The sequence below is a fragment of the Ixodes scapularis genome, unplaced genomic scaffold (assembly GCF_016920785.2).
Source record: "Ixodes scapularis isolate PalLabHiFi unplaced genomic scaffold, ASM1692078v2 PGA_scaffold9__187_contigs__length_104089568, whole genome shotgun sequence".
NCBI lineage: Eukaryota > Metazoa > Arthropoda > Arachnida > Ixodida > Ixodidae > Ixodes > Ixodes scapularis.
The window spans coordinates 77814280-77842239 of record NW_024609884.1 but is presented as its reverse complement, the minus strand read 5'-3'; the positions used below and the strand labels follow the sequence as shown (position 1 = coordinate 77842239).

At 46.5% G+C, this 27960-nt stretch overlaps 2 protein-coding genes across 2 annotated transcripts; both read right to left on the bottom strand.

The window, feature by feature from the left end:
- Nucleotides 1-4439: 4439 nt before the first annotated feature.
- Nucleotides 4440-6661, bottom strand: LOC120836883. Its single transcript, XM_042287449.1, has 7 exons — nucleotides 6609-6661; nucleotides 6172-6547; nucleotides 5434-5607; nucleotides 5233-5308; nucleotides 5010-5120; nucleotides 4712-4921; nucleotides 4440-4615 (listed from the first exon to the last, which is right to left on the bottom strand). The coding sequence occupies exons 1-7, from the start codon at nucleotides 6659-6661 to the stop codon at nucleotides 4440-4442; spliced, it is 1176 nt and encodes a 391-aa protein (XP_042143383.1).
- A 12508-nt stretch (nucleotides 6662-19169) lies between these two features.
- Nucleotides 19170-25318, bottom strand: LOC121833806. The gene is made up of 2 exons (XM_042287448.1): nucleotides 23765-25318; nucleotides 19170-19241 (listed from the first exon to the last, which is right to left on the bottom strand). The coding sequence occupies exons 1-2, from the start codon at nucleotides 24869-24871 to the stop codon at nucleotides 19170-19172; spliced, it is 1179 nt and encodes a 392-aa protein (XP_042143382.1). The 5' UTR covers nucleotides 24872-25318.
- Nucleotides 25319-27960: the final 2642 nt, after the last annotated feature.

Here is a 27960-nt window from a genome sequence, read left to right as displayed (position 1 = left end):
ATCCTCTAAATTACGTGACCTATTATCTACGATATCACGTGACCATAACTATGATCACATGATCGTAGTCAAACCAAAGCCAGTGCACCTACGTCGCATTCAGTCACACGACGAAGCCGCCTCGGTGGCTCCGAGGCAAGAGTGCCGGCCCACGGATCCCCATGTGGCGGGTTCGAATCCCGGCCGAGGTGCCTGCAATCTGATGGAGGTTTATTGCGGAGAAGGCACCTTGTAATCGAGCTTTCGATTGCACGTCAAAAAATCCCCAGGTGGTCGAAATTAATCCTCGGTCCTCCGCTGGGGCGTGCCAGATGCCCGTCGTTGGTTTGGCACGCAAAACCCCCAAATTTGATTTGAGTCGCACGACCGGATTGCTTCATTTTCCTCCTAGAATCCAAAGGCTGTCATCAAAACTACTAGGGCGTGAGAAGTGCTCATTTGGAACACTAACCTAAGCAGTAAAATTTGGCACCCACTAATACCATTTTAAAGTAAAGATAGAAAAAGCACCGATGTCATGTTCGCGCTAACAGTGTTGCGCAGTGTACTTCTACTTTCTTCTGGATCTGTTCTTTCAAATGGGGAAACTGCATATAACCTGGAAAAATCTGACTGCATGAAGCTACAAGATGCTTCCCTACATCAGCCGTCTGAGCGTGCTGGTGCGATGAGGCGAAGAAAGGCGAATTGCGATTGCTGCAGTTTTCAGAGGGACGTGGTCGATTGTTCCGAGGGTCTGGGTGACGACGTGGCTAACATGACAAACAAATGACGTTCTGCTTGGGCGACTATAGTCCACTTCAGTGCAGCGAACGACGGAGAGGAGGTCGCCTCCTCTCCAGCATTCGCTCTACTAAAGTGGAAAGAGGTGGGAGGAGCTTCCACTTCGTTCTTGACCTGTCACCGACTATAGGCATGCTGTAAATTTTTACTTTTTTATTTAGAATTCATTGCCAACCTACATTTGATTACTGTACTCTCAACATGTGCTCTAGTATAGACTTTTCCAGTCCAAGCCTTCTGCGAAATCCTTTTTTTACTTGGCTGTGGAATGCTTTTTGAGCATGCACAATAGATCCCCTGCATGGAATATTCTATGCCTCCACAGCCCAGTTAACCTGGATTTTTCCTCCCGGTGATAAATATGATCTGCTTATATATTTCAGTGAATACTACGATTGTTAGTTTATATTGTCGTTATAATTGGCAAGTATACCCTCACATCATGCAAATACTTTGAGGAAATGGCGCAATTTCGGTCGGGTTTTTAGTTACGCATAGTGCAGTATTCTAGTTACATCGACCCATGTATTGACCTCACAATGCAGAAATCATCCAGGGGATCACAAAATTAGTACTACCATCGGCATCACTTGTTTTCAATTATGAAATTATTTCCTTTTGGTCATGCAAATTTCTACACCTTCCAGGTTCTGGTACCGAGAAGTCAAGTTGTTGGAAAATTAATGCAGTTTATTTCAATCGTAAGGTTAGCGAATGTGCCTTACTTATTTGCAAGCAGGTCAATAATGACAGAAGACAAATGTTGCAGACGGGGGGGGGGGGGGGGGAAACCTTGGTGTAGACTGGAAAATGCAGCACTGTTTTTAAATCGCCATAAAAAACTTCTGTTAATATTTCCAGGGTTATATGCAACCACCCCACTTATGTTATTGCTGCATTACCAGCCTACCTCCTGGATGAAAACCCCATTTTTTGGAAACACGGGCGGGCTGCCCCGCCTCGGTGCAGTCTCCACAGCATGTCCGCTCATCAGCACATGAAAAGAAAGATAGATAAGGCATTGTGTTACAGTCTTCGGAAAAGTGTCGGTTGGGTTCCGAAAATGCTTCAATTTTCTAAAACTGCTGCGATGGGCTAAGCTTGTGTACTGGGGATGGGATCTCTGGTGCAGAACTACATGCTATTCAAAATAGCACTTGATCCGCCTTCATTGTGGTGTGCCCACAATGAATATGACAATACGGTCACCGATTTCCTCGATCTTGAAAGCTTGCACAAATTATAGCTAGGATCCTGCGTTCTTGAATTTAATTTTTTAGCAAAATTAGAGGGTGTTTTTTTGTTGTTTTTTTCTGAACCATCAATTTGGAACTTTCATTTATGTACGCAAAGTTCGGAGTCTTTCGGCATTTTCGATGAGGCAAATGAAAGGTAGAAAAGAGCAGTTTCTGAATTTAGTAAAGCAGTATTTTCATATGAGAGCCATATTCATCTACTGTCGTAGAGGGCCTACCTCATTTTTATTATAAAGGGCTACACGGCAACGGAAGTTGACACTGCAATAAGAGGAGAATTGCAAAAATTGTTCGAAGATTCCGGGAAATATAAAGACTGGTGGGGCTTATAACAGCTGGCAGACCGAAAAATTGAGTTTTTCAAATGAATCTGAATCAGCAAAATTTTAACGGCTAGTGTTTTTTGGAGTTTATCAGGTTTATCTGAGAAAGCAGAACCCTAATTACAGCTAATGGACTGGGAAGAATTATAGCACTCGCCTGTCCTCATCTCCTAATGCCTCTACTGTTGGCACTGATGTGCCAACAATAGAGGTGCACCATGCTGGGCTTGAAAAATCCGGCTTGAGAGGGCAGGTGCCAATGCTTGCATCTCTCCATTACGCTTGATCGTGGGCCTAAAATCAAGCATTATCAATAGAGGAGATATGCATTTCTGTGAAAAATGATTGCAGACAGATCTAATGTCCTCCTTACTGTCGGTCAGGGTGTCCTAACGGAAAACGATGATCCATTTTGCAGCTCGGCTGTTTTCTCTTGGGTCTGTCTGCTTGCATTCGCCGTACGTCCTGGAAAACAAAGCGGTTGCCTACCATGGTAGTTTTCATTAGGACGAGACTCCTGTGTGCTTACCACTGGCAGCATGAAAGATCCAACCAGGTCTTTGCTGCCTGCTGCTGTCCACCTCGTTGACAGACTTTCCAACCTACAGTGAAAATTCAGACTGTTGCATAATTACATTCCTAGACATTCCAAGTTGGGCTAGATGGGCGTTCACACTGAAGTTAGTGTCGTCCTCACCGCAAGTTGAGCTGTAGCCTTGAATCTCGCTGTTTTGTGACTTTTCTGTGACTCCGACATTGCCACCGGCTAAAGTTACTTGCCCTCTTTTGAGATAGGCATGCCATGACCAGCTTGATTAGGCCCTAAAATGGAACATTCTCATGAGGAGAGATCTGTATTTCTGTGAAAAATGATTGCGGACAGATCTAATGTCCTCCTTACTGTCGGTCAGGGTGTCCTAATGGAAAATGGTGAACCATTTTGCAGCTCGGCTGTTTTCTCTTGGGTCTGTCTGCTTGCATTCGCCGTACGTCCCTCAAAACAGAGCGGTTGCTTACCATGCAAGGCTGTATTAGGACCAGGGTGTAAGATAGACAAGTGGGGAAACGAGAGCCAAATGAGCGACCGGATTGTGTACCCCTCGGTTTTCTCTTTTTCTGTGGCGCCATCGATGTGGAGCACCGCAAACTCTCACTCCAGGTGGCCGACCGGTGGCGACTGGCTAAACTGACGGAGATGGTTTCTCGTGGATTTTCAATAAAGACTGTCGTGCTCTCTGTTTATTTTGCGCACTCTCCCATAAAGTTCCATGCAAATCCGATTCCGATTTTTTTCCTCTCGCCGCAGCGCCATCTGTTGCAAATCGGGGGTACCCGCAAGCAGACGAGTACACAATCCGGTCACGGCGCTGCGGTAGGCTTCTATGGGCCGTTTCCCCACCTGCTTATCTTACACCCTGATTGGGACCAAGGTCCCGTGTGCTTACCTGCGGCAGCATGGAAATCCCGACCAGGGATTTGATGCCGTTACTGGGGACTCTGGCCGAACCTGCACATTCGTGCTGCCACGAGTTCCTCTTTTGGAGGCCTTGTGTAGGCTGCAGTCATCGGTGCCGGGAAGACGACGGTGTTGGCCTTCGATGCAGCAGCCAGGGACCGCCACTGTTTGCTGCTCTCCATTGCCTCCTTGGTGAGCTTTCCAACATACTCTAGAATTCAAACCTTTGTATGATAACATTCCTAGGCTCTCTGGACAAGGCATTCACACTGCAGTTAGTGTTATACTCACTGTAAGTGGGATCCGTAATCTCTGGTCGTGCTGTGTGGTGGCCCTTTCGTGCTTTTGATGTTACGACCGACCAACGTGGCTTGCCCTCTTGTGTGACGGCTTGGCAGCGGTTTGAGTTTCCGTTGAAATGGAGGATTGCAAGTCGAGTCCTGCAAGATGGTTACATTTCAGTGATGGTAAAGTGTGCCACTTACAAAGAGTGGTTATTCTGGCATCAATCCAATTCCATTATCTGATCATTAGGAAGAGACTGTCAGGTTTGTCGCATTGTAACCAATGGACTGGATGAAAGTGTCCAAACGAAGGAAATGTGATTGTAAATTGGTTGACTTACTTTGCAAGCATGCCTTCTGGGCTGAAAGCCTGGGACTTCGGGGCGAAGTCTATCAGGACGCTGTGGAACGCCTCCAAAGCATATGTCTGGCCATGTGGAGACATCTGTGCAAGGTCCTTCAGGAGCAGTTTGTTGCCAGTGATGCTCTTGAATTGGTTGTAGGCCCGCGAGTCTGAGAATGATACATGTTTTAAAAAAACCACCTTCATTTGGAAGAACAAAAACATACTGGGATCCATCCATGGTCGTGTTGGCTCTGGCATGTCACCATGGAGGCACCTTCCATAGGTTCCTTCGTGCCCCGAGTGTTTGTTGATGACATGGTTGTGCATGCTGAGCCAGATGTCGATGAGCAGTTTCTCGTCGCCTCCTGCAGCCCTTGCTGACCAGTACATATGGTTTGTAGCTGTCTGGATCCAGATTTGCAGGTCTTGGCATCCAGCCCGTTTGCTTGCTGCTGTCAGCTTCTTTTTCACACCTAAAATTCAGAGTCGTGTCAGGGAAACCTGCAGCGTGATCGCAGGAAAATAAAAGCTACACGAATGGCCTGTTAGGATATTGCTTACTTTTGGAGATGTGCCATATGTCAAAGAAGTGGTCAATCCCGGGTTCGTGCGTCTTCATGTGCTTTCGTGTGGCAGGGTGACGGTCAGTCACCAACGATCGGATCTTGATACCTGCACCATTAGGTTTCCGAAGATAGCAAAAGAATAAGTGATTATGCCAATTTGAACAGAGTGCCTGAAAGGCCGCCGAGCAGTGATATACACGAACTATGCATGAACATACCTTTCTCCTTGAAGAATTGCAGCTGCTTGAGGAGGCCCTCCTTGTCCATGTTGACACTGGCCATGGCCTGTTCAGACTAAAAAAAGGTGTGAAATGAATATTTTACCAAAATAGTGCATAGCAGTGAAGTAACTGATGACATAACACAAGAGAAAGATTATGAGATTGTTGCAACTGGTTCACGTAAATCTGACTACTTGCCTCTTTTAGCTGGACCTGGACAGAGTGTAGAATCTTGTTGATTTGCTCGACATGGACTGTGTACGTCAGGTACTTGGCACAGAACCCAGGGGAGTCAAATCTCCCGTCAGCGGAGATGTCCACCTCTTTGTTCTGCAACTCGTTGAGAAGTTCCTGTTGCTCTTGCAGCCAGACCTGTTCATGCAGATAAATATTGCTTTAGAAAGGCATGGAGCATACTACAATAGTCCCATCTGTTTATGTATGCATAGTGTAGTGTTGTAGAATGAATGACTGAGTGAAAGAAAAAGGAAAGCACAATGCAGCGAGTTTGAATGTGACTTAGATTGTGCTAGGTTGTGATTTGTGTTTTTATGTTTGTGTATTTCATAAAAGAGGCAGCAGGCCGCCCGTTACCTCGAAGCTGCCCTACCCTTTTCCATTCTAACAACCACCCTCTGTCTCTTGACTCTCACGGGGAACCTGACTCACTCAACCCAATGCCAGACAGGGAACTGCCCCAGGATACTACACATAGCAGAAATAAATTAAACTATCGTGGATTTAGTAGCCCATGGCACATATGTAACATGATGTATAAAATTTTATCTCTTAGCACTATACCATTGAAGTGGCATGCTACAAGAAGATATTTATTCATTTAACCGAAGTGTGACTGGGGCTCCAGTTTTGTACCTCATTCGAAAATTGGGTATATGGGAAAAAAATGCAGCTGCAGTGTCCCGGAATATTGCTCACCTTGTGGATTGCAGGTAGAGCGAAGGCCTTCCGATGCTCGTAGAAGCTCGAGTCGGAGATGACCTGCACGTTCATATGGCGTAGCATCCGCAGCGTAGGGGCAATCTTCACTCCAGAGAAGACCAGGTGGCTGGTCAGCAGTATGTTCCCTGCTGGTCTGCCGTTGACGATGGGCTGGCTTTTCCATGTGCGCACGTGCTCCACAGGGCAGATGCTGTAGACTGTGATCAGTGTGCCGGTAGTTTCGATCGTTGTTTGGCACAGTCTTGAGCACTCTTGGCACGTCTTGAAAAGCTCCCTTAGGCAGCTCTCGAACACCAGAAACTGGCGCTCTTCTTCTGGTGGTGGTGGTGGAGCTGATGCACCATGCTCGATTCTGAAATGGGATCATGTGAAGCATTCTTTACAGATTCTATGTGTTTATATGCACAACTTACCTCTCGTAATCCTCGCTGTGAGACGGAGAGTAGGTTGCGTCAGAGTCTGGCATGTTGCTGGGAACAGGAGATGTGCATTCATATGGCACCCCACTGCTACAAGTGGAGCAGGCAGACTCAGGTGGATGCGACTGTGCAGGCACGTCTGCGACAGGGACAGGTGGCACCACTGCAGGGATGTTTGTCTCTGCAGTACAGTCCCTGAGGTCATTTCTGCCTCGCAGGGTGCAGGCAGTCCAGTTGCCGAGGCCTGAGTCTGCAAAGGGCACTGTTTATTACACATTTCATATTTTTAAGGTTGAAGGGTGCAACTCGAGCACTCCACACAATGCCGTCACCGCGGCAAACATCCATGATGCCTTGTTTTTTAGCTGATGGCAAACATCCATGAATTGTTTTGTAGCCTTTCCATAGCTTAGAATTTCATGCACTCAACCAAAGCTCTCACTGTAATACAAATCCAAGGGATGCCTCACTCTTTATATTTGTTTTTATAACTTACATTACCATCTATATTTTCAGTCTCTAGCTCAGCAACAATAAATGTTCATGTCGCGATATGATGTCACATTACATACATATGTAAAGCTGCAGCTTGACATGTATTTACCAACCACTGAAGGAAATGCAACCAACGAGCACTTATAGCCGCAAGTGGGAAACATACAGCAACTGCCATGAGTTCTCAGTGTCCAGAAGTGCCACCAAGCAACAAAATTATGGCGTGCATTTGCTATGTGCATACAAATTTGCAAACGCGGGTTTGCACGCAATCGTGGGTGCAGGATTGTGAGAAGAAAAGAAAAAAAAGACTGAGTTTGCTCACAAGAGTAGATATAAAAGAAAACCTGCTTGTTAGTAGTCACGGACACTTGGAACTTTGCTAAGCTGATACGAAACGGTTCCTGTCTGTAAACAAGCTGGGAAAACATTTATTGACTTCGGGTGGGTCAATAGCAGAGGGGGGTGGTGATGGTGGTACCATTAGAGGCGATTTATGACTGTGTCCTCTTATCTTATTTGTTCGTGTTTTCTTTTTACAAATGAGTTCGATCCTGGTGGTGCATGCTGATAGGGTTCTTCGTTTTCGGGTAAAACCCGATGATACCTAATTTTTCTCCCCCGAATAGTTCTGATGAAAATCGGGTTAAACCCGATTTCTCCCCGAAAAGCAGTGTTGAAATCACCTGACTTGATAGAAAATATGAACCATTCTGGATCTGTTTAAACGGTGTTTCCTTGGTCATCAGTTGATGGTTACAATTTTCTTCGATTTGCGTGACCTCCGCAAAGATTCACTTCAGAGCCGATCAGAAGGTAGAAACATATCCTATGCCCATATAATATATTTTGTTTACTTTTGTTCATGTAAATAACACATTGCACGTATTTGTAATTGATAAAGAAATCCCGAAAAACGAAAATCCGAATTTCGGAATGGTTTCTGGAAAAACCCGATTCCTTCCCGATTATTGCCCGGAAAAATAGCGCCCGATTTTTACCCCCCGATTCTTGAAAAATATAAAACCCGAAAATGAAGAACCCCATGCACCGCACCATTCGCGCGATAAGCTCTCGAGCCGCTAGTCCGGAACATTAGGCACCACTGATCGACTTGACGAATGCCATGTGGATTCCCATGTTACACAAATGCCTCCTCAGTTCTTAGTTCAGAATATAGATACCAGAAGCAGCCGCACTGCGCAACGCAGAATGCCATGCTCGTGACACTCCCAAAAATATTTGAGCCATCGAAAAACTCACCACGACTTTTTGGCGCTTTGGGGGAGGATCGTCGGTCTCATCGGCGACGGGAAGCAGAAGCGTCGGCACAGCATCCGATCGAAGACGTGAACGACGCAGGTCGTCCTTTCGGAAAGCAGTCGGCTCGAAATGTTCGGCACAAAAACGGGGAATGAGAGGCAGGTTCTCGATGTCGTGTCCTCGCCCGGCGCAGCGTAACCACGCAGTCCTTCGTGGTTCTTTCTCCGGCAAAGAGAAGAATCGCAAGCCCTTGCGAACGTTCTTCCCAGTTTGATGGCGGCACGTCTTGACGAAACAAACGTTCGGCATTTCAGGGAAATCGCTCACTCAAAGGATAAAAGAAACTACTGCAATACGCAGTCGCATTCCAGAGATGACAAGGAAAAGTTTGACTCATTCACGTGGAAGGATCGCAAAGCTGGCTTCGGAGTCGGGATCCACGGGAAGAAGGAACACGTGTGTCGCAAACGCACGCTTGCACACGCCCCGGGAAGCAGACGACCCGACGCGCCGACGCATCACCCCCTAGCAACAAGCTTGCGGGGAGAAAACATAGTTCGCTGGCTTTGGAACGATAATTGCAAACTATGTTTCCCGCACCACAATCAGTTTACGTTTTTCTCAAAGTCTAATTTACAACAAGCTTAAAAAGTATTGCAATAATAACGTTCGCATTCACCGCGAGATGCAGCATTTCCATTGGTCAAGTTTTAGCGAGGGCCAGGGAATGGGCGATTGTCTTTCAAGAGAAAGTAGTAACGATATATTTCTACTGCCATTTACTTAATAAACGGTTTTGTACTCTAAAACTTTGTATACATATTAACTTGCACCTACTACGCAATATAACAACATAAACAGACGATCGCAGAAAGCTCCGGAGGGCACCTTTAAGCACATTTAACTGCAGAGCGTGAACCGCCTTTTCGAAATTGATGTGTCGTGAAACAAGCAAGGTGTCGTCGGCATACTGAAAAATATCACATCCAGAAATAACAGTTTCTAGGTCATTTACATAAACATTAAAAAGTAATGGGGATAGCACTGACCCCTGAGGGACGCCGGTTTCGAGAAACTGGGTTGAGCTATTAACTTTATCTATAGAAACCACCTGGGCCCTACCTTCTAACAGATTTGTCAAGAGCGGGTGAAAAGGTCCACGGAAACCGAACCTCCAAAGCTTCTCTAATAATATCTCATGATTTACCGTGTCAAAGGCCTTGCTGACATCTAGAAAAACGGCACATGAAAACATGTTGCCCTCAAAACCAGAGTAAATTTCGTCAGCTACATCCTCTAAAAGTAACTGCGTACCACTCCCAGAAATAAACCCATATTGCCTAGAAGAAAACAGCGAACACTGATCAATGAAACTGGTCCTTATATGGAAAATGTGTTTCTCAAAAACATGTTCTAGCACGGGCAAAACCGAAATCGGGCGGTAGTTTTCTACCTTTTTAGGATCCCCGCCTTTGAAAATCGGTCGCACTATAGCAGTCTTAAGCTCATTTGGGATCACGCCCCATTCGATAAATCCGTTTAACACGAAAAGAAGTGTATCTTGCAGATATCTGAAGTTTCTTTGAAGACAACCAAGAGCTATGCCATCCACGCCTGGAGACCTAGTAGGCTTAATGCTGAAGAGAATCGAACGTAAATCGTCCAAGCTCATGGGATAGACTTCGTTGTACTGTCCGTTTTTTTATTTTTCCTTCGTCTCAGGGTTATTATGGATAAAGGAAAGCGGAGGTTGCGTTCATCTCTATTACTGCTTCCGAAATACCAACTCTTTCTGGAGCAGAGGTGGATCTAACAAAGTAGGAATTGAATCGTTCAACAATATCTCTCAATTTGTTACCGAAATGTTTTTTTACAACGTCATCCACGGATGGCTTTCGCTGATGACCAGAACAGTATTAACAAGTGACCACGTCTCTGAAGAGCTAAAGCGCGCCTTTTCAAACTTGTTCTTGAAGTGCTTTCTTTTCGCCAATCGAAGCATAGCATTAGCTCTGTTCCTCGCGATCCTAAATTCAGAACGAAGTTTATTATTCTCTGGTGCTCGCCGACTCCGTGCCCAAGCGAGTTCGTTTGCTTTTATGGCGGTAAGTATCTCCGTGTTCAACCATGCGTGATCCGGTCTTCGTTTTTTTATTCTAACTGTTCGTTTACATTTCTCTGTGAAAGAATTAATGATCTGTGTGAACTTTGTGTACAGGTCGGATTGGGATGTGGACTCACGAAACGAGATCCAATCAAATGTCGAAATGAGGCGATCTAGTTTTACATTATCGATAATTTATATTTGCTTTGTTTCGGCTTCAGGCTTTGTTTCCCCAGGGTTTACAAACTGACATCCTACAAAATAATGATCGGCCAGTTTTTCCGTGATAACCGATAACATTGTAACGGTATTCTCAGCTCGAACGCAGATATGATCAATGCAGGACGTGACTAGTTTACCTGATAATATCTCTTCTCTTGTTGGAGCTTTAATAGTGCTTTCAATACCCTCGTTTGCAAGAATGTTCAAATAATCACACACATCAGATCGATCCTGTTTCGCTACATCGATGTTAATATCACCAATCAAGCAAAATAAACCCCTGTTATGCACTTCATTGAGTGTTTTTTTTCAATTCCTCTAGAAAACTTCTAACGCTTTGTGAAGGAGGCCTATAACATGCTAATATAAAAATAATAAAATTGGAACTCTCAATTTTAAGCGCAATCGTTTCTGCATGAGAAAAAGAGATATCGAGCTTAGAAACCAGCCATTTGTCCTTAATGAAAACCGCGATCCCCCCCCCCCCCCCCCCCCCACCTCCCATTTGACCGCGAAAACCAGAAGGAATTATAGCCAGCTAATTTAAACAGATCCCACCAGTCCTCAGACACATTAGTCTCGGTAAGTACAAAAATTTCCGTGTTTGCTGTCACGTCCTTAACAAGAAGGTTGAAGAGCTCCAATATTTCCTTATGCTTCTAATGTTCACGTGTAATACCAAGAAAAGTTGGCTCTTTATATTGAGCCTCTGTTTGAAAACCTTGAAATCTCCACATTCTTGAAAATTTGTCGACATTACTTTAGCTTATATTCTCAAGGTCGTTGATTGTATTTACCCTGACTAGCGCTGAGCCTTGTTCTTTTTTCGCAAAAATTTTCCCTCCCTTTACCCAGACATATTTAAATAGCACTTCCTTGGCTCTTGACCTGGCCATCCAGAATAATTCTCTGTTTGCTCGAGTCAGGTTTTCGTTAAAGTAAACCTTCGGCAGTTTACCTGAATTATGAAGTGAGCTCAATCGTACGCGACGGCTCATCCATTCCTCGTACACCTTCACGGACGCAAACCTTATCAAAACTGGGGGCGCAGGGCCGGGCTTCGTTGCAAGACGGTGGATGGCAAGGACGTCTCCTGCTTGGAGTGGAGGCAAATCTAATTTGTCTCCAAGATCGGCGATGACTCGTTCCAAGTTTTCATCCTTGTCGCATGGCAGTCCGTGGATTTCCAGGTTTGTCGACCGACTCCGCTGCTCCAAGTGGTTCAAGTCTCCCTGCAGTCGCTGGATAGTACGCGATTGTTCGTCCACAGCACTGCACACCTCAGCCAACCGGACCTGCATTGCTTCGGTGTTCTTTTCGTTTTCAGTTGCCTTAGCGAGCACCGAGTCATACTTCAATGAAAGGTCGTCAATAGATTGTTGAAGTGTCTTGACTGTTTCTTGCAGACATTGAACTGCCGGCTTCAAAGTTAGCAGCTCATCGACCTTGGAAGGGAGTGTGAGGAGAGTGTCGACATTCGCCTTGAGGGAGACCAATAAGTCCAACTTGGTATTGACCGCGCTGAGAAGTTCCTCGGATGCACAGATGCCTTGAGGTTCCTCAGACACACTTCCCTGCGTCGAACTGGAGTCGGCAGAACGGCAAGACCGACAGCGCCACTTCTCTCTTTTTTCTTGGCCCATCGCGCCGAAGGTTGATTCTTTTATTCCGGCACAAGACCCCAAGTGGTAAAGACTCTTGCAGGCACCGCACGTCATGAATTTACCATCAGATGGGACAGGTTTCAAGCACACCGAACAGTCACCGAGAGAATTCATTGCGGGTACTAGGCTTACCGATGGAGCCGGCGTCCGATCAAGGTGTAGTGAACGAATTTCGAGCAAGGCTTCTGCTTGTGATGTAGTCGGCGTTTCACTTGAGTCCGTGAATGCTCACTGGGTTCATATGTCTCGAGATGTAGTGATTGCCAGTTGAAATTTGCAGAGCAGTTAAGATGCAACGGCCGCTTTTGGGAACTACTTCTTCCAATAACAATAATAATAATAATAACAATAATAACAATAATAACAACAACAACAACAACAACAACAACAACAACAATAATAACAACAACAATAACAACAACAACAACAACCACAACAACAACAACAACAACAACAACAACAACAACAACAACAACAACAACAACAACAACAACAACAACAACAACAACAACAATAACAATAACAATAACAATAATAATAATAATAATAATAATAATAATAATAATAATAATAATAATTTTTTATTCAGCATTGCAAATATAACCACTTCAGTTTCGGGTCTGGTCAAAGCAGCAGAGGCTTGTGGGACCAGATCCAGCATTTGGTGTGGCAGACCGGATATTCGCACGGACTCACATTACGTGAACATAGGGGGAAAAACACACACACACACACATTCAATGTTTCATCAGAGTACAGGCGAAAAGTCAGAGTTGGTGTTTTAGTCGTGTTTGTATGTAGCACAAAGATGAGTCATAAAACAAAATCAATGAATGGCACACACTTTCGCGCACGAAATTACGCAAAAATGCAACAATAAATATGGTATTGAAGACACGAATGTATTTTGCTGAGTCAGGCAAATTCACTCAGGGTGTGTTCACACAAAAAAACAAAATGCATAGGAACAAATAGCAAATTTCACACAATACATCCACTAGTCACTTTGTGTGTCCAAAAATAAAAAAATAAGTGCTTTAGTAAAAAAGAAAAGAAAAATGAATTACACTAGGGAATATGCAATATGTAAAAACAAAGAAACAAGAGTTAAAAGCAGTAAAGTTCACTGTCTATACACGTCGGAGAACGAGCTCCTCAGAAATTGCTTTAATGTCTTGTTTGAAGTAAGGAGAAGCAAATAATCTGGGACTTCATTAAATATTTTTAGGACATAGAGTGAGCGAATACTTTCACCATAATGAGTCCTTACCCGTGGAATTTGAAAACGCGGAGCAAATCTCAGATCACGAAGTAGACTTGACGACACCTTGAACTCACTTCCCCAGAAGTGTCGCCAGATAACAGTTTGGAGAAATAGTGAGTGAAAACAAGGTAACTCGAGAGAGGCAAACAAGTTATCACAGGATAGAAAGCCTTTGCTATATGCGACACTTTTCAAAATTCCTTTTAGAATACGATCAACTCTCAGATGCCAGAACTGAGGACAGTTAAAAAATACAGTGATGCCGTATCTGAGTATGCTGTAGGCTAACGCGTGCGTAATGCTTTTTTTAAGTGACGATGGTAGAAATCCTTTTATATGGTAAAGCAAACAAGAAACAGTTCTCAATCGTTGGCATATATAAGACATGTGTGTGTTCCACGAAAAATCACAGTTAAAGTTAAGGCCTAGGTATTTCACTGAGTCAACATTCTCAACAGGTTTGCAATTATCACATGAGCAGCTGGAGTTATGTAGAAACAGTGGAGAAGTCAAACTTACATTTTTTAATGGATTGTGAAAGCATATCAGCTTGGTTTTGGAAGCATTTAAACGAAGGTTATTTGCTTGAACCAGTCCAATATTTTAGTTACATCGGCTTGGAGCATTTCTATTGCACGCTGGTATATAAGATGCTGTCAGAATATGAGAGTATCATCCGCGTATTGGAATAAATTGGAAGTGGTCATTACTGTTGAAATATCGTTTACAAAAATGTTAAATAATAGTGGAGACAAAATGGAGCCCTGTGGAACACCGGAGGTTAAGGAAGCATGAGAACTGCGGACGTTATCTATCGATACAACTTGGAAACGATTCGTGAGAAAACTTTTTAGTAAATCATGGAACGGACCACGAAAGCCCACCCTATGAAGCTTGTCTAAAAGGATGGTATGGTTAACGGTATCGAATGCCTTGGCGACATCAATGAAGATGGCGCACGTATACATGTTGTTTTCAAAGGACGAGTGTATCACGTCAGAAAAAGCCTCAAGAAGATGAGTGGTACCGCGACCAGCTACGAACCCGTATTGATGCGGCGAGATTATGTTGTACTTCTCAAGGAACCCGGACATAACGACAAAAACATGTCTCTCTAATATCTGGGAAATGCAAGACAATATTGAAATAGGCCTGTATGAAGAAACTTGGCTTGGTGCACCACCCTTGAAGAGAGGAACAACCAAGGCCTGCTTTAAGTCATCAGGTACATGAGCAGTTTTTAGGATATTATTTATAAGAACAAGGAGAACGTTTTTCAGGGAGTCATAATTTCGACATAAGTCTCGAACTGTCAGGCCATCAACACCCGCCGACCTAGAGCGTTTGAAACCAAACAGATATGACCGCAAATCGGACTCTGAAAGAGTTGGAAGAAAAGCGGATTCAGACGTAAACGGAATGTTGGATGTTAGTACAACATCATCATTAGAGGAGAGCGTGAGTGAGTTTACAAAAAAAAATCATTAAAGGCATTGACAGTAGAAGTTAAGCCTGTTCCGATATGCTTTTTTAATGATTCAGTCGCGCTCGTCTGCTTGTGATCACGAAGGTCGTTTACAATCGACCAAGTTTTTTTAGAGTCAGAGCGAGCGTCAGAAATCTTTTTAGCATAATAGTTTCTTTTTGCTGATCTAATTAGAGCATTAACCCTATTTATTTGTATTTTACATTCTATTTCAAGATTAATGTTGTTGGGAGAGCGCCGAAATCTTTTCCATAATTGTTCTTTACGAGTTATAGCTGCAAGGATATCTGATGTAATCCAGGGCAATGAAGTTCTACGTTTTTTAACGTGCACAATCGTTGTCGACAAGTTCTGAAATTTTATAATGATGTCCACGAACGCAGAATACATGTTCATGCTATTAACGGAGGATATAAATTTGCTCCAGTCATAGTTCTTAATAAACCGATCGAAAGTACCAAAATCAAGTCTCTCCAAACGAAACGTGCTCTCAATGTTATGAGCTACTCTTGAATGAAAAACGCATTTACAAGCAATAAAGTAATGATCCGCGAGCTTCTGTAGAATGACAGCGGAGAGGATAGAAGAATCGGAAGATTTAATATTTATATGATCTAAGCAGGAAGAGACGAGGTTCCCGTTTAACACTTCTTCTCGGGTAGGACGGTTAATGGTAGGTACTATCCCGAATTCAGCAAGTAGTGATAGATAATCACAAACAAATGATTTGGATGTCTTGAGGATGTCAATGTTTATATCTCCTACCAAAAGTAACTGCGCTTCGTTAGATAGTTTTCCTAGACTTTCTCTTAACTCTTCTAAGAAGTATGTGCAGTTCGACGATGGAGGTCGATAGAGTGCTAGCAAGCAAACTGTGCGTTTAGAATTGGAAACACTAAACATCAAGCTTTCTGCGTGGTTAAATAGTATATAAATTTGAGTTGTCATCCACGTGTCTTTTATAAACACACCAATTCCACCTCCTCGAGTGGATGAACGAGTATAAAAGAAGTTTTGAAATCTTTCCAGTTTAAACTGACACAGATTATCAGCGCTGACATTTATTTCGGTTAACACAATTGCATCAATATGGTCACGTACTTCATCAACAATGATCTTAAATTCGTCCCAGTATTTTCGAATACTGCGAATGTTTACGTGTAAAACTGTGAAAGACTCGGAGGAAGAAGAAGAAAATGATTCGTTAAACGAAAGGAAATTTGCGTGCTGTAAAAACCTAGCCATGCCGTCTATGCTATGAGGTCCAGGTCACTTTTCTGCTGAATTCGTACAGGTGGAGAGCCCACTTCTTTTCTGGCGAATATTCTTGCATTTTTTACCCATACAAATTTGTAGCCACACTCTCGTGCACGAGAGTGAGCTAGCCAGAAAAGTTCCTTGTTAGTCTTCGTTAAGCTATCATTGAAATACAGCCTTTCTGGTGGGCTGTCACGTGACAATACCCTGAGCTTGCCACGTGCCTGCATCCATCTGTCTTTAGCGGTGACGGATGCAAACTTCACCACAATAGGTGGGCTTACTGCTCGTTTTCCCTGTAGCCTGTAAACGGAGACCACGTCAGATGGTTGGTGTCCCTCAATTCCAAGCCTGTCTGCGAGCCCCACTAAGACGGAAGGCAAAGACTCGCCGGGTGTGACACTTAATCCATGAATTTCCATATCTTGGTCGCGACTACGTTGTTCTGCGTCGTTCATCTGCGTGTGCTGGCTTTGAATAGTCTGTGCCTGCTCGGAAACCGTGGTCTTCAGTGCCCCCACCTCCGCCCGAAGGTCACGTATGTCCGTCGCGTGGGTAGACACCTTGGCTAGAAGGTTATCGTACTTATCCGCCAAGAAAGAGATTGAGGTTTGAACCTCTTCTACAGACGCCTTCATCAGGTCAATGGAAGGTTTCAATAATAAAAGCTCATTTACCTTCCCGGGAAGCACGAGCAGGGAGTCTAACTTCTCGTTCATGGCCAGAATCTGCGCCGCGAGGGAGGCGGATTCGTTCATCGAGATCGCGTCAGAACTCACGTCGACCTCGTCTATACCAGAACAAGTGCTCTTAGAGCAGCAAGCTTTACACCTCCATTTTTCTTTTCTGTCGGGGCTCATGGCAGCAAACGTGGACTCGGCGATGCCAGAACACGTTTTCCCCAGATGGTAGTCCTTCGCGCAAACTGAGCATGTCATGTGACGGCCGTCCTGGGAAATGTATTTTTTGCAGGCGTCACAAAGAAGAGACATGGTTATAGGTTGATGCGAATATAGGGAAATATGCCAAAGAAACGTAAACACACCTAAAAAAGCGACACCGACTAAACAGTATATTGTGCACAGCTTGAACGGACACCGAGAAAAAAGGTATTTGCAGTGCACTGGTGGTCGGTTACCGGCAATGAAGGGATGATCGCTGAAAGGCCTAGGTTTGACTTTGCACCAGGTTGCAGATGATCACAGTGCCTCATAAGCGGGTATAGACGCTTTGCAGCAGCTGTGCATGGACGCCGCCATAACTGACCTTCAATTTTTGTTTCCTCTTATTTCGTTTATTTTACTTCATCATTAGCACAGCAGGCCAGGTTATTGCCATATTAGACTCAGCTGTGTCCTTTTCTAAAGCATCGGCCTATGTAGAGGATCGTCAACTACCGTTTCAGTTGCTCGGCATCTCGGTAAGACAAGAGAAGGTCAGCAATGGCGGCTGTAATTTGGCGCGTGTGTAAAGCGTCTATAGATGAAGGCCGCTGACATCAAAGCGAGTTGTGCTGGAAAACCTTATGCAGGTACCAGACTCGGTGGTATGGTGCGATGATCAGCGTTGGTCAGGACCACAGTTGGGGCCTTTAGGGCGGCGAACTAGAGGACACGAAGGGGATCCTCTCCTTCTACCGGTAGGGAAACGAGGTCTAGTTTCTCACCACACAATGCTGCAGGAACAATTTGGGCCCTCAGAGCAGGGTTTTAGGATAAAATACAGCACGATAGAAAGGAACACCCGACCCCCGCCACTTCTTCTTCTTCTCAATTATTAATTAACTATTAATTATTATTAATATTATTATTATTATATCTTCTAATCTTTATCTTTGCTTCTTCGTTCCATATTGTCATGAGTAGGACGAAACAATTTCGGCATGCCGCACCCGCGGCTTAATTTGTGTTGCAGTGTTCTAGAGGATGTAGTGGCAAGAGCGGCGCCCGCTTACAATGGGCCACGCGAAAACTGTCAATGTAGATGCCGCGAGTGGCGCTGGAGTTCCGTGCCCTAGGAGAGAGGGAGAGAAATAAATCGTTTTATTAAAACAATCGAAAATCCGGCTGGAGGTAGTTTTGCCACTAGGTCGACATTGTCCCACGCGCGAAAGGAAAAATATAAAATTAAATTAATGAGAAGATAAAAAGAAAGGGGATAGATATGAACAGACTATAGGAGGTATTAAAGTTAGTGGTCAGAAATTTCCACCGTTGTCTTTGTCATGTTCGTAGTATATGAGCCCCTTACAGTTGAGTGTGTAGGCCAGTGGCTCGCCGGAAATTCAAAAATAATCTCTGAAGCAATTTCCTCGTAGCACGAGTACCAGAAGGAAATAGTTGTGCTGTGTCCGGTACCACAAATCTGTGCTTTCTGAACTCAGCGGAGAATGTTTTCGTTTCCTCTTTAAACTTTTGACAATCGTGAAGCATGTGATTGAGGTCTTCGGTTACTCCACATTTTCTGCAGGTATCAGTATCTCGCTTTTTAAATTGGTGCAGCAGTTGGCCTGTACGTGCACTCCCTGTACGTAAACGGAAAAGCAGAGTGGCGTCTGCGCGGCGGAGATTTCGGGTTAAGCACGGCTGAACCGGAGAGGAGTGGCCTATGGATAACGAGCATATATGGTCGTATATAGTTTTGTAGAAATTCCTAATATCTTCTGGGGTCTTAATGCTAGCGGGGAAATTGTGAGCGGCGGAAGCAAGTTGATCCGCTTTTTCGTTGCCTCGTAGCCCGATGTGTGCCGGTACCCACTGATAGCAAATTTTGAAACCGTTCGCTTCCAGTGTTTTTGTAGCTAATTCAGCTGCCGTTGCTGCTTTCGACGTTTCTTTGGGTCTTTGTAGCTGTTGGAGAGCGGCACGAGAGTCTGTTAGTAGAGAGTTTTAGTAGATCGTTCCCATGACTCCGATAGCGATACCCGATACTCCGCCACCACCTCCCTTGCGCATGCATAGTATCGTTATCGGGGCTAACGGAGGTATCGGAACGATCTACTAAAACTCTCTAGTAAACCCACATCTTGTGGTGTGAGCTTACTTATCATACTGAGAGCTTCTACAATCACATACATTTCAGCCATTGTTGACGATACCATATTATCGATTCGTCCACTCCTTTCAAGTTGTAAACTAGGCATATAGCAAGCGGAAGTGCCGCTTCTTCTGGTGCTATTTACTGACCCGTCTGTGTATACTTGTAGACAGTCAGCGTATGTTATCGAGATATACTTAATCGTTTTTTGCTTGACTATTGTTACATTTTCGCTCATCTTATTGCGTATACCCGGAATGTGGCAGGTGCACTTTGGGAAGTAGTTGTTCCGGGGGGGGGGGGGGGGGGGGGGCGATTGTTTAACACCATCTCAATTATGAGAAACATCAGGTGTCCGTCCAAGGTGTTGAAGAGTTTGGCCAGAAATATGAAAACGCGATTGTTGCCTGGTTTTAAGACGTCGCAACAGGCGTGGTACTCAAACGTACGTGCTGAAAAAGGAGACTCTTGGCTGCTAGCTGCGGTAAGTTGAAAGCGCGAGCTTCTTTGTATACTTGTTTCGTTTTTTGTCGAGCTTGGAACTCCCAGGCAAGTCCGCAGGCCTTGTTTATGTATGCACTCGAGCATTTGGGAATCTGTTGGTGACAACTTAATGAATGGCAAAAAAAAAAAAAAATAATATACGGTTGACAATAAGGGCTGAATGCAGACGCATCATGGATCTTGGTGAGTTTCCCTACGACTGTCCTGCGACTCAACGAATTGCGTTTCTTGCTGTCAGTGTAGATTTCTGTATGATCATAGCTTGTGCATGCCAGTTAAGCCTAGAGTTCAAAGTGATTCCTAAAAATCTGTGTTGTCGTTCGCGACGTATCGGTGTATTGTATTGGGTGAGGTCAATTTTGGTATTGCGTCGGTTTTTTTTTCCCAAGAAAAGCACGAATGCAGTTTTTTTTTTTTTGAGTGAGAATTGTAGGCCAGAATCATTGAGATAATTGCTTGCTGCGGTGATGGTTGCTTGAGCGGCGTTTCGAAGGCCATGGTGCCTGTACCCTGAAACCCAGATGCATACATCATCCGCATACACTGACATATTAATGGGAAGAGTATACTTAGGAAGGCATGCTTGTAATCTTGCCAAAACAATATTGAACAGAATGGGCGATAGTACGCTTCCTTGTGGTAAATCTCTAGTACTTCTGCGAGTAGTGCTGAGAGACGGACCAAGCCGAACCCTGAGGGTTCTGTTGGTGAAGACGCTTTTCAGAAACGTTTGGAACTTCCCTGTTATGCCGATGTCTGTCAACTTTTCGAGAACTACCGCTCGTTCAACATTATCGTATGCTTTCGAAATATAAAAAAATACCGCCAATGTCGATTTTTTGTTGGATTGGTTGTGTTCGATCGAACTAATCAGGTCTAAGATGCTGTCTTGAGTCGATAGCCCGCGTCTGAATCCTGTCATTTCGTTCGGCAACAGACGGTTAGCTTCAAGCCACCATGTGAGTCGAGCATGTATCGTCCTTTCCATGAGCTTCACCACACAGAGAATTTGTGGCAGATATCAGATGTGCGATGAGCGAAGAAGACGACGAAGCTGAGGGGGTACGCTTCTGACGAACGTAGCACCGTAGCACTTTTCTTTAGGGTGTAGTCGTGGGGAGTCTTCCCCGTTCGGTTACCGTCTCGGTCATAAATGCAAGGAAAAAGACGGACACACACACTGCTTCGCGCCGGGATGCAAGTCGGGCTACCCGGTCAACAAGGGCAGCCGGAGCACCAGCGATCGTAACCCGTCGCTGTTTCGTGCGCCAAAGGAGGAGTCGGGCCAGACTGCAGTGGGAAGGAGGAGGAGGAGGAATAAACTTTTAATAAATAGAGCTTCAGGCGCTGATGGTTGGGCGCCCGCCCGGTGGGGGGCCTCCTCTAGTCCGGGAAGCCCTGGTCCGCGCTGACTTTCCGGGCTCTCTCCACCAGGCTACGCTGGGCTGAGAGGTCGGAACTGGTCAGCTGGCCCACCCACTGCTCGTAGGTTGCGTGAGGGTTGGGGGCGAGGGATGGGGTTTGCTGACACTCCCAGACCATGTGGTACAGGGTGCCAGGCTGGGAGCAAAATTTGCAGGTAGCAGAATATAGGGTGGGGTACATGGCGTGCAGTAGAGTGCCGTGGGAATACGAGTTAGTTTGTAGCCGACGAAAAGCGGTCGCTTCGGCTCTGGATAGGCGGGGGTGCGGTGGCGGGAACTGTCGTCGTTCGTGGCGGTAATGAGCGAGGATGTCCGCGTATTTCTTAAGAGGAGTAGGTTTGAAAGTGCATGGGGTTTGCGTGTCGTCGCCTTCTTGAGAAACTGCCCGGTGTATATGAGCGCGGGCAGCGGCGTGTGCCGCTTCGTTTCCCTCGAAGGACTCGTGTCCGGGGGTCCAGACGATATGGAGTTCTGGGAGTTGACGTACGTTTTGTAGAACTTTGAGGGCCGTTGGTGATATGCGGCCAAGTAGGAAGTTGCGGCAAGCGGCTTGAGAGTCGGTCAGTACAGTGATATATTCGTTGCCAGTGGTGGCCGCCAAAGCAATGGCGAGCTCTTCTGCTGTCTCGATAGACGTAGTGAGAATTGTAGCTGCCGTCAGTTCTTTGCAATGGGCGTCGGTGACGCTCACGGCGTGGGCTGGTTGTTGGGGGTACGGGGAAGCATCCGTGTAGCGAGTAAAAGAAGAATCCGGGGAGTGTTCGTATTGGGTTTTGAGGGCTCGTATCCGGGCTTCTCGCCGTGCCTTGTTGTAGATGGGATGCATGTTTCTTGGAATAGGTGCGACTTTGATGGAATGTCGGATGGTGAGAGGGATGCGTTTCTTCTGCTCGCATTCTGCAGGAGGCGTGTAACCGAGCCGGTAGAGCGTAGCTCTTCCTACCGATGTGAGTTTCAGTCGGGTGAATTGTGAGACTCGATGGGCTTCTTGTATTTCCTCCCATGTATTATGGACGCCGAGTTGTAGGAGTTTTCGTGTGGCCGTCTTTGGGGGTAGTCCCAGGGCGGCCTTGTAGGTTTGGCGAATGGCAACGTTCAGTTTCTCCTTCTCCGCGGATTTCAGGGCCAAGTACGGTGTCCCGTACGTGACTCGGCTGATAAGGATAGCTTGAATGATGCGTAAAGTGTCGGTTTCTTGTAGTCCAAAGTGGCGATGGGAGACTCTGCGGATGAGGTGCATGAGTTGAGTTAGTGTGCGCTGCAGGAAGAGGATGGTCTGGGCGCCTGAGCCATCTTTTGGTATGTTGAGGCCCAAGATGCGAAGGTGTGGGACGTTGGGGACGGGTTGGTTGTCAATGGTGAGCTCTGGATCTGGTATGGGGTCTTTGTTTTTCTTGTATGTTCTCTTGCACAGCGTTAGAAGGGCAGATTTTTCTGGGGCGCATTCAAGTCCCCTGGGTTGCAGGTATTGTTGGGTCACCTGGATGGCTGCTTGAAGTGCGTCTTGTTGGTCCCCCGTTGATCCGGTGGGGACCCAGAGTGTTAGATCGTCTGCGTAGATGGCGTGATGTAGGTTTGGGATGGCTTGTAATAGGGGTGGCAAGTCCTTCATGGCGATGTTAAACAGTAGGGGGGACACTACCGACCCTTGTGGCGTTCCTTTTGGTATGGTTGTGAACGTGTCGGATCGAAGGTGTCCGATACCCACTGTTGCCGTGCGGTTGGTGAGAAATGAGGCGAAGTATTTGCATGTGCGCTCGCCACAGTTAGTGGATGCGACGCCTTGAAGGATGGCCTGGTGTGAAATGTTGTCGAATGCCCCCTTAATGTCTAGGGTCAAGATCGACCGCTTGCTGTGGTTATTCAAGCTGTCCAGTACTTCCTCCTTGAGCTGAAGCAGTATGTCCTGAGTGGACAGATGCGGGCGAAAGCCGTACATTGTGTCGGGGAAGTAGTCTTTGTCCTCAATGTGAGGCGACAGCCGGTTGTGGACCATGTGTTCGAACAGCTTGCCAACGCAAGAAGTGAGGGAGATGGGCCTGAGATTCTTGGGGTTCAGGGGTTTGCCGGGTTTTGGAATAAGAGTGATGTCCGCGTGTTTCCACTGAGGAGGCAGGGAGCCCGCCAGCCAGCAGTCGTTGATATAGTCTAGCAGATTTTCCAGTGCTACGTGATCGAGGTTTCGAAGTAGCTTGTTGGGTATTTTGTCTCGACCCGGGGTGGTGTTGCGGGTGAGAGTGTATACCGCCGCCTCGATTTCAGCCAGTGAGAATGGCTCGTCCATTTCAGGGTTGGGGTCACCCGTGTAGTCTGGTGCCCGCTTGGGTTGGGCGTGTGACGGGGCCGCCAAAGGTTGTTTGAGCTCATCTAACAAATCGGCTTCAGTACCCGGGTGGTTGTGAATTAATCGGCGGAGTTGGTGGGTCGTGACCGCCTTGGACTCGCCGGTCCCCAACAGGGAGCGTAGCAGGTGCCAAGTTCGACGGGTCCCCAGCGTTCCTTGGATTTTGTTACAAAGTTGCATCCAGTTTAATTGGCTAAGTTGGAGGGCGTATGTTTCCGCTTCTGCCGTTAGTTTTGCAATGCGGGTCTTCAGTTTGCGGTTTGTCTTGTTTTTCCTCCATCGTCTGAGCAGCCCGTTGCGGGCGTCCCAGAGGTGGAGGAGATGGGCGTCGATGGCGGGATTGTCCTCCGTAAGGGAAAGTTCCTTGGTGTTTTCCCGTGCCTTCTCAAGGAGCTGGGTAGTCCAATCCTCGAGGCTTATGATGGGACCGGTGGGAGTTGCTTCTCGGAAATTTTTCCAATTGGTGATGCGTGCCGTGCCAATTTTTTGGCTCCTGGTCCTTTGGTGTGGGATTTGGAGCTGTATTATGTAATGGACACTGCCCAGAGTTTTGTCCAGGCGCGACCATGTAGCCTGTTTGATGTTGTATGTAAACGTCAGGTCGGGGGTCGTATCCTGCGAGACGCTGTTGCCAATTCTAGTGGGAATGTGGAGGGAGTTATATAGGTAGAGTTGATTTTGTAGAGTAGCTTCATGTAAGCTTGTACCCTTTTTGTTGTTTCTGGGGTAACCCCAGGCCGTATGCTGGGCATTGAAATCCCCGAGGACCACGAGTTTGTGGCCTCTGGTTCGTTGGCGGACGATTCTTAGAAGGCGGTCAATCGCCGAGAGAGTCTGTGTTGGAGGACTGTAGATGTTAAGGACGTACAGGCTGGTTTCTGTCTTTTTACGGGGTAGGAGTTCGACGAAAGTATAATCTATCGTTGTAGGTAGAGTGTGCGTTTGGGCGGTTTGGGTGGCTTGAACAAGGACGGCTGTTCGGGATGTTGGATCAGTGACATATGTCGTGTAACCCCGAAGCGACACGTTGTCCGTATTCGTTTCTTGAAGGGCGATGAGGTCTGGCGAGTGTTGAAGGGCGAGGAGAGTGAGCGATGGTTTCTTGTTGCGAAACGAGCGACAGTTCCACTGCCATACGGTCAGCGGGGGTGGAGGTGCGGATGAGTTTTTGGGCGATGGGGGGTTAATCATCATCAATTTGGAGGGGAGGGGACGTGTCGCCGGAGGTGCTGGGTAAGGTGCACTGTTTGGGCCTTTTGCGCGCCTGTCGCTTTGCTTCTTCGATGGTGTGGATGCGCTGATCGAGGTCGATCAACCGGCTGTTGAGGCGTTCTCCCATCTCGTAGATGATGCGCTCAAGGTGGCTAATATGTGTCGGAACGGGCGTAGGGGCGCGAGAGGTAAGTGGTGTGGCCTCGGGGTCCCTATCAAGGGTCGGCCCTGGAGGGCGCTGAATTTGGGGGTGGGCTGGCAGCTCCATTTGCGTGAGGGGTGGTGTGGCATCGGGGTTCCTCTCCGGGGTCGGGTCTTTAGGACGTTGAACTTGGTGCTGGAGTAACAGCTCCACTTGCATGAGAAGTTGCTCGATACGTTGTTCGAGGGTAGTCGTACGTTTATTCGTAGCTTCTAGCTGCTGTTTGAGGAGCGTGTTTTCTTGTTGGAGGGTTTGGATACGGGGATCGGGAGTTTGTACGGGACGGGTGGAGAGTAGGGGGACTTGGTCATGAGCGTTAGGCGGAGGAGCAACGATGGTTGACCAGCTCACCTGTTGTTGGTTCGGTTGGTTCGGTGGAAATTGTCGTTGCTCAGGAGGCTGGGAATTCGAGGAGGATTGTTGTTGCCACCGCTGTGAGGTGAGAGCTCGTTCCCGGTCTCGCAGTGGCGGAGGCGGTGATCGCAGTTTTTTTCGGCAATCCTTGCTAGCCGTGGGGTGGGCGAGGCCGCAGAGTTGGCACTTAGGGGTGCAGTCGTGGTCTTGTGTGGGATCCCTTGTGTGGCACTGAGCGCACATTATCGTGTCGGGATTTGGACAGACGTCTTGCCTGTGTCCGAGTTCTCCACAGAGAGAGCAGCACTGCACTGTTTGTCGGTATGGTCGGCAGCGAGTGAAAAGTCCATACGCTTTGATGTAGAATGGTACATGGATTCCTTCAAATGTGACCACTGCCGATGTAGAGTTGCCCAGCATGCGGGCATGTAGTATACGTGCGCCGTTGTATGCCAGGATGTGAGGGAGTTGGTCAGTGGTGGTGTCCGGGTCCAGACCGTGGATCACCCCACGTCTTGTCCCTGGGAGCGGTTTGAGGTAAGGTAGAACTTCATGAGTTGCTGCCCCCAGTTGGATCGTGGAAATTTCGCTCAACGCGAGCGCACAGTTTTCTTCGGGCGTGCCCGCAACGATTAAATTTTGCGAGGCTTGAATTTGCACGGTGACTCGAGCGTAGAAAATGTATTCAGGTATTTTGCTTGCCCGTTGTAAGCTCTGTGCGAGTTGGCGGTCATTCCAGGCAGCTACTCGTAGTCCAGTTCGTGGCCGAAAGACAACCTTGTAGTCGGAGTCGGGTAGTCGGGGTGCTGGCGTGCCAGGTGGACGGTTTGTAGACTGACGTGGCTCTGAGGGCCGCGGCGGGTTTGCTGGTGGGTTCTTGAGATGGCGACGTTCGCGTAGAATTTGCTGCCAGGGGCCGGGTGGTGCTAAGGTCCGGCCGCTCAGGGCGTCGAACTCCATGGCGTTGTCAGCGGAGTTGGGCATGGTGGCGGCTTGGGCTTTGCGAGCCGGTGGAAGAGCCGGCGGAAAGTCGGTGGCTATGCCTATCGGGGCGAAGCCTAGCGATATGGTTGCCGACGTGGTCGAGCTGTGGGTGGCGATTTTGTCAAAACAGTCACTCTGACGTCCGCTTGGGTGGTATCAACGTACAGCTCGTGATGTTAGGAAGCCCTTGGTGACTGTCTGAGGAACGTAGATGGTCCTGGACATCTAAAAGCGGACTTAGAAGCAGAAGCCTATGCGAGGCGCGGCTGAGCCGCGTCTCCTGCAGTGGGAAAAAAAGAAAAAAAAAAAAGAAAAAAAAAAGAAAAAAAACGATTAAGATTTTTTTTTTTTTTTTGCAGTGGGAAAAAAAAAATCTTAATCGAGAAGATAAACGCCTCGCCGAAATATCAGCGGTGTGCGAAATACATTTTGCACCGCGCCTTATTCTTCGGGACTATGTGCACATCGTCGAAGGCGAAGAGGTTAGGATTCTATGCCGCAATATATTATGATTATTTTTTAGTCTTTTTGCATAGTACGTTGCTGGATATCTGTCATTCTGTCATGTGCTCGCTGTGTATGTCGATGAAGTGTGTTACCACTTTTGAGAAGTCATAAGCAGAGAGTTGAAAATATTTTTTTTTCTTCTTATTAGGGGTTGTTGAAGTTTGTGTTCATATTGTATTTTAATGCTTCATCTATTCTTAATTGAGGTATTTTTTCTTCATAGTCTGCCTTCCACAAAAGACAATTTGCTATATGTTCGCCAGTTGCAGTGGCACCTTGGCCGTTCTCAAACGCGCTCGGCCTTGCACCTTACACAACGCTGGTCCTCGCATCAGCAACACGATGACAAAAAACGATACACTAGTTTATTTTCCTCTTACCATTAAAAAAGTGAGAGATTTATTGAGATTTATTTGTCTATTTTTCCTTGTTATATCAGTATCGCGTGATTTCTTTCGCAGCTATTAAGGGGGATTCAACCGCTATTTGTGTGTACCCATTTACTCATAGATGGCGCAGAAATTTTCCGGAACAAACGAGTTGCATGTTCGCAGATGCGCATGCAGGTCGGGCGCTTGAGGTGGGCTCGGGACACGGGCTGTTCATCGCCGATCTCGAGCTAGATCTTCTTCGCCCTGCGTCCGCCGTTGCCGGAAGCGGCCAACGAGCGGCGCGAGATACGAGCCAGCATAGACGTAGATTATAGTGGCTTACATAACGTAGAATAAGCTCTGATTTCTGACTGGATTCGAAGTTCCAACCACGTTCCAAATTATCGAAAGTTCAGGACATGGCGGTGCGGCCGTTTGGACAAGCACATTTGGCACCAATGCCAATTTGCAAAAAAAAAAAAAAAAAAGTTTTGGAGTTTAATTTAAAGCTAGAAAACAAAAAAGGAATAAAGTGGCAGTTTTGCACTTCCTATGTCCTATGCGCCTGCTCTTCGTCTGAATACTGGTTTGCAAATCCGCTTACAGGTTGTGTGGAGTAAAGCCCATCTATCCTGGGAAAAGTGGCGCCAATC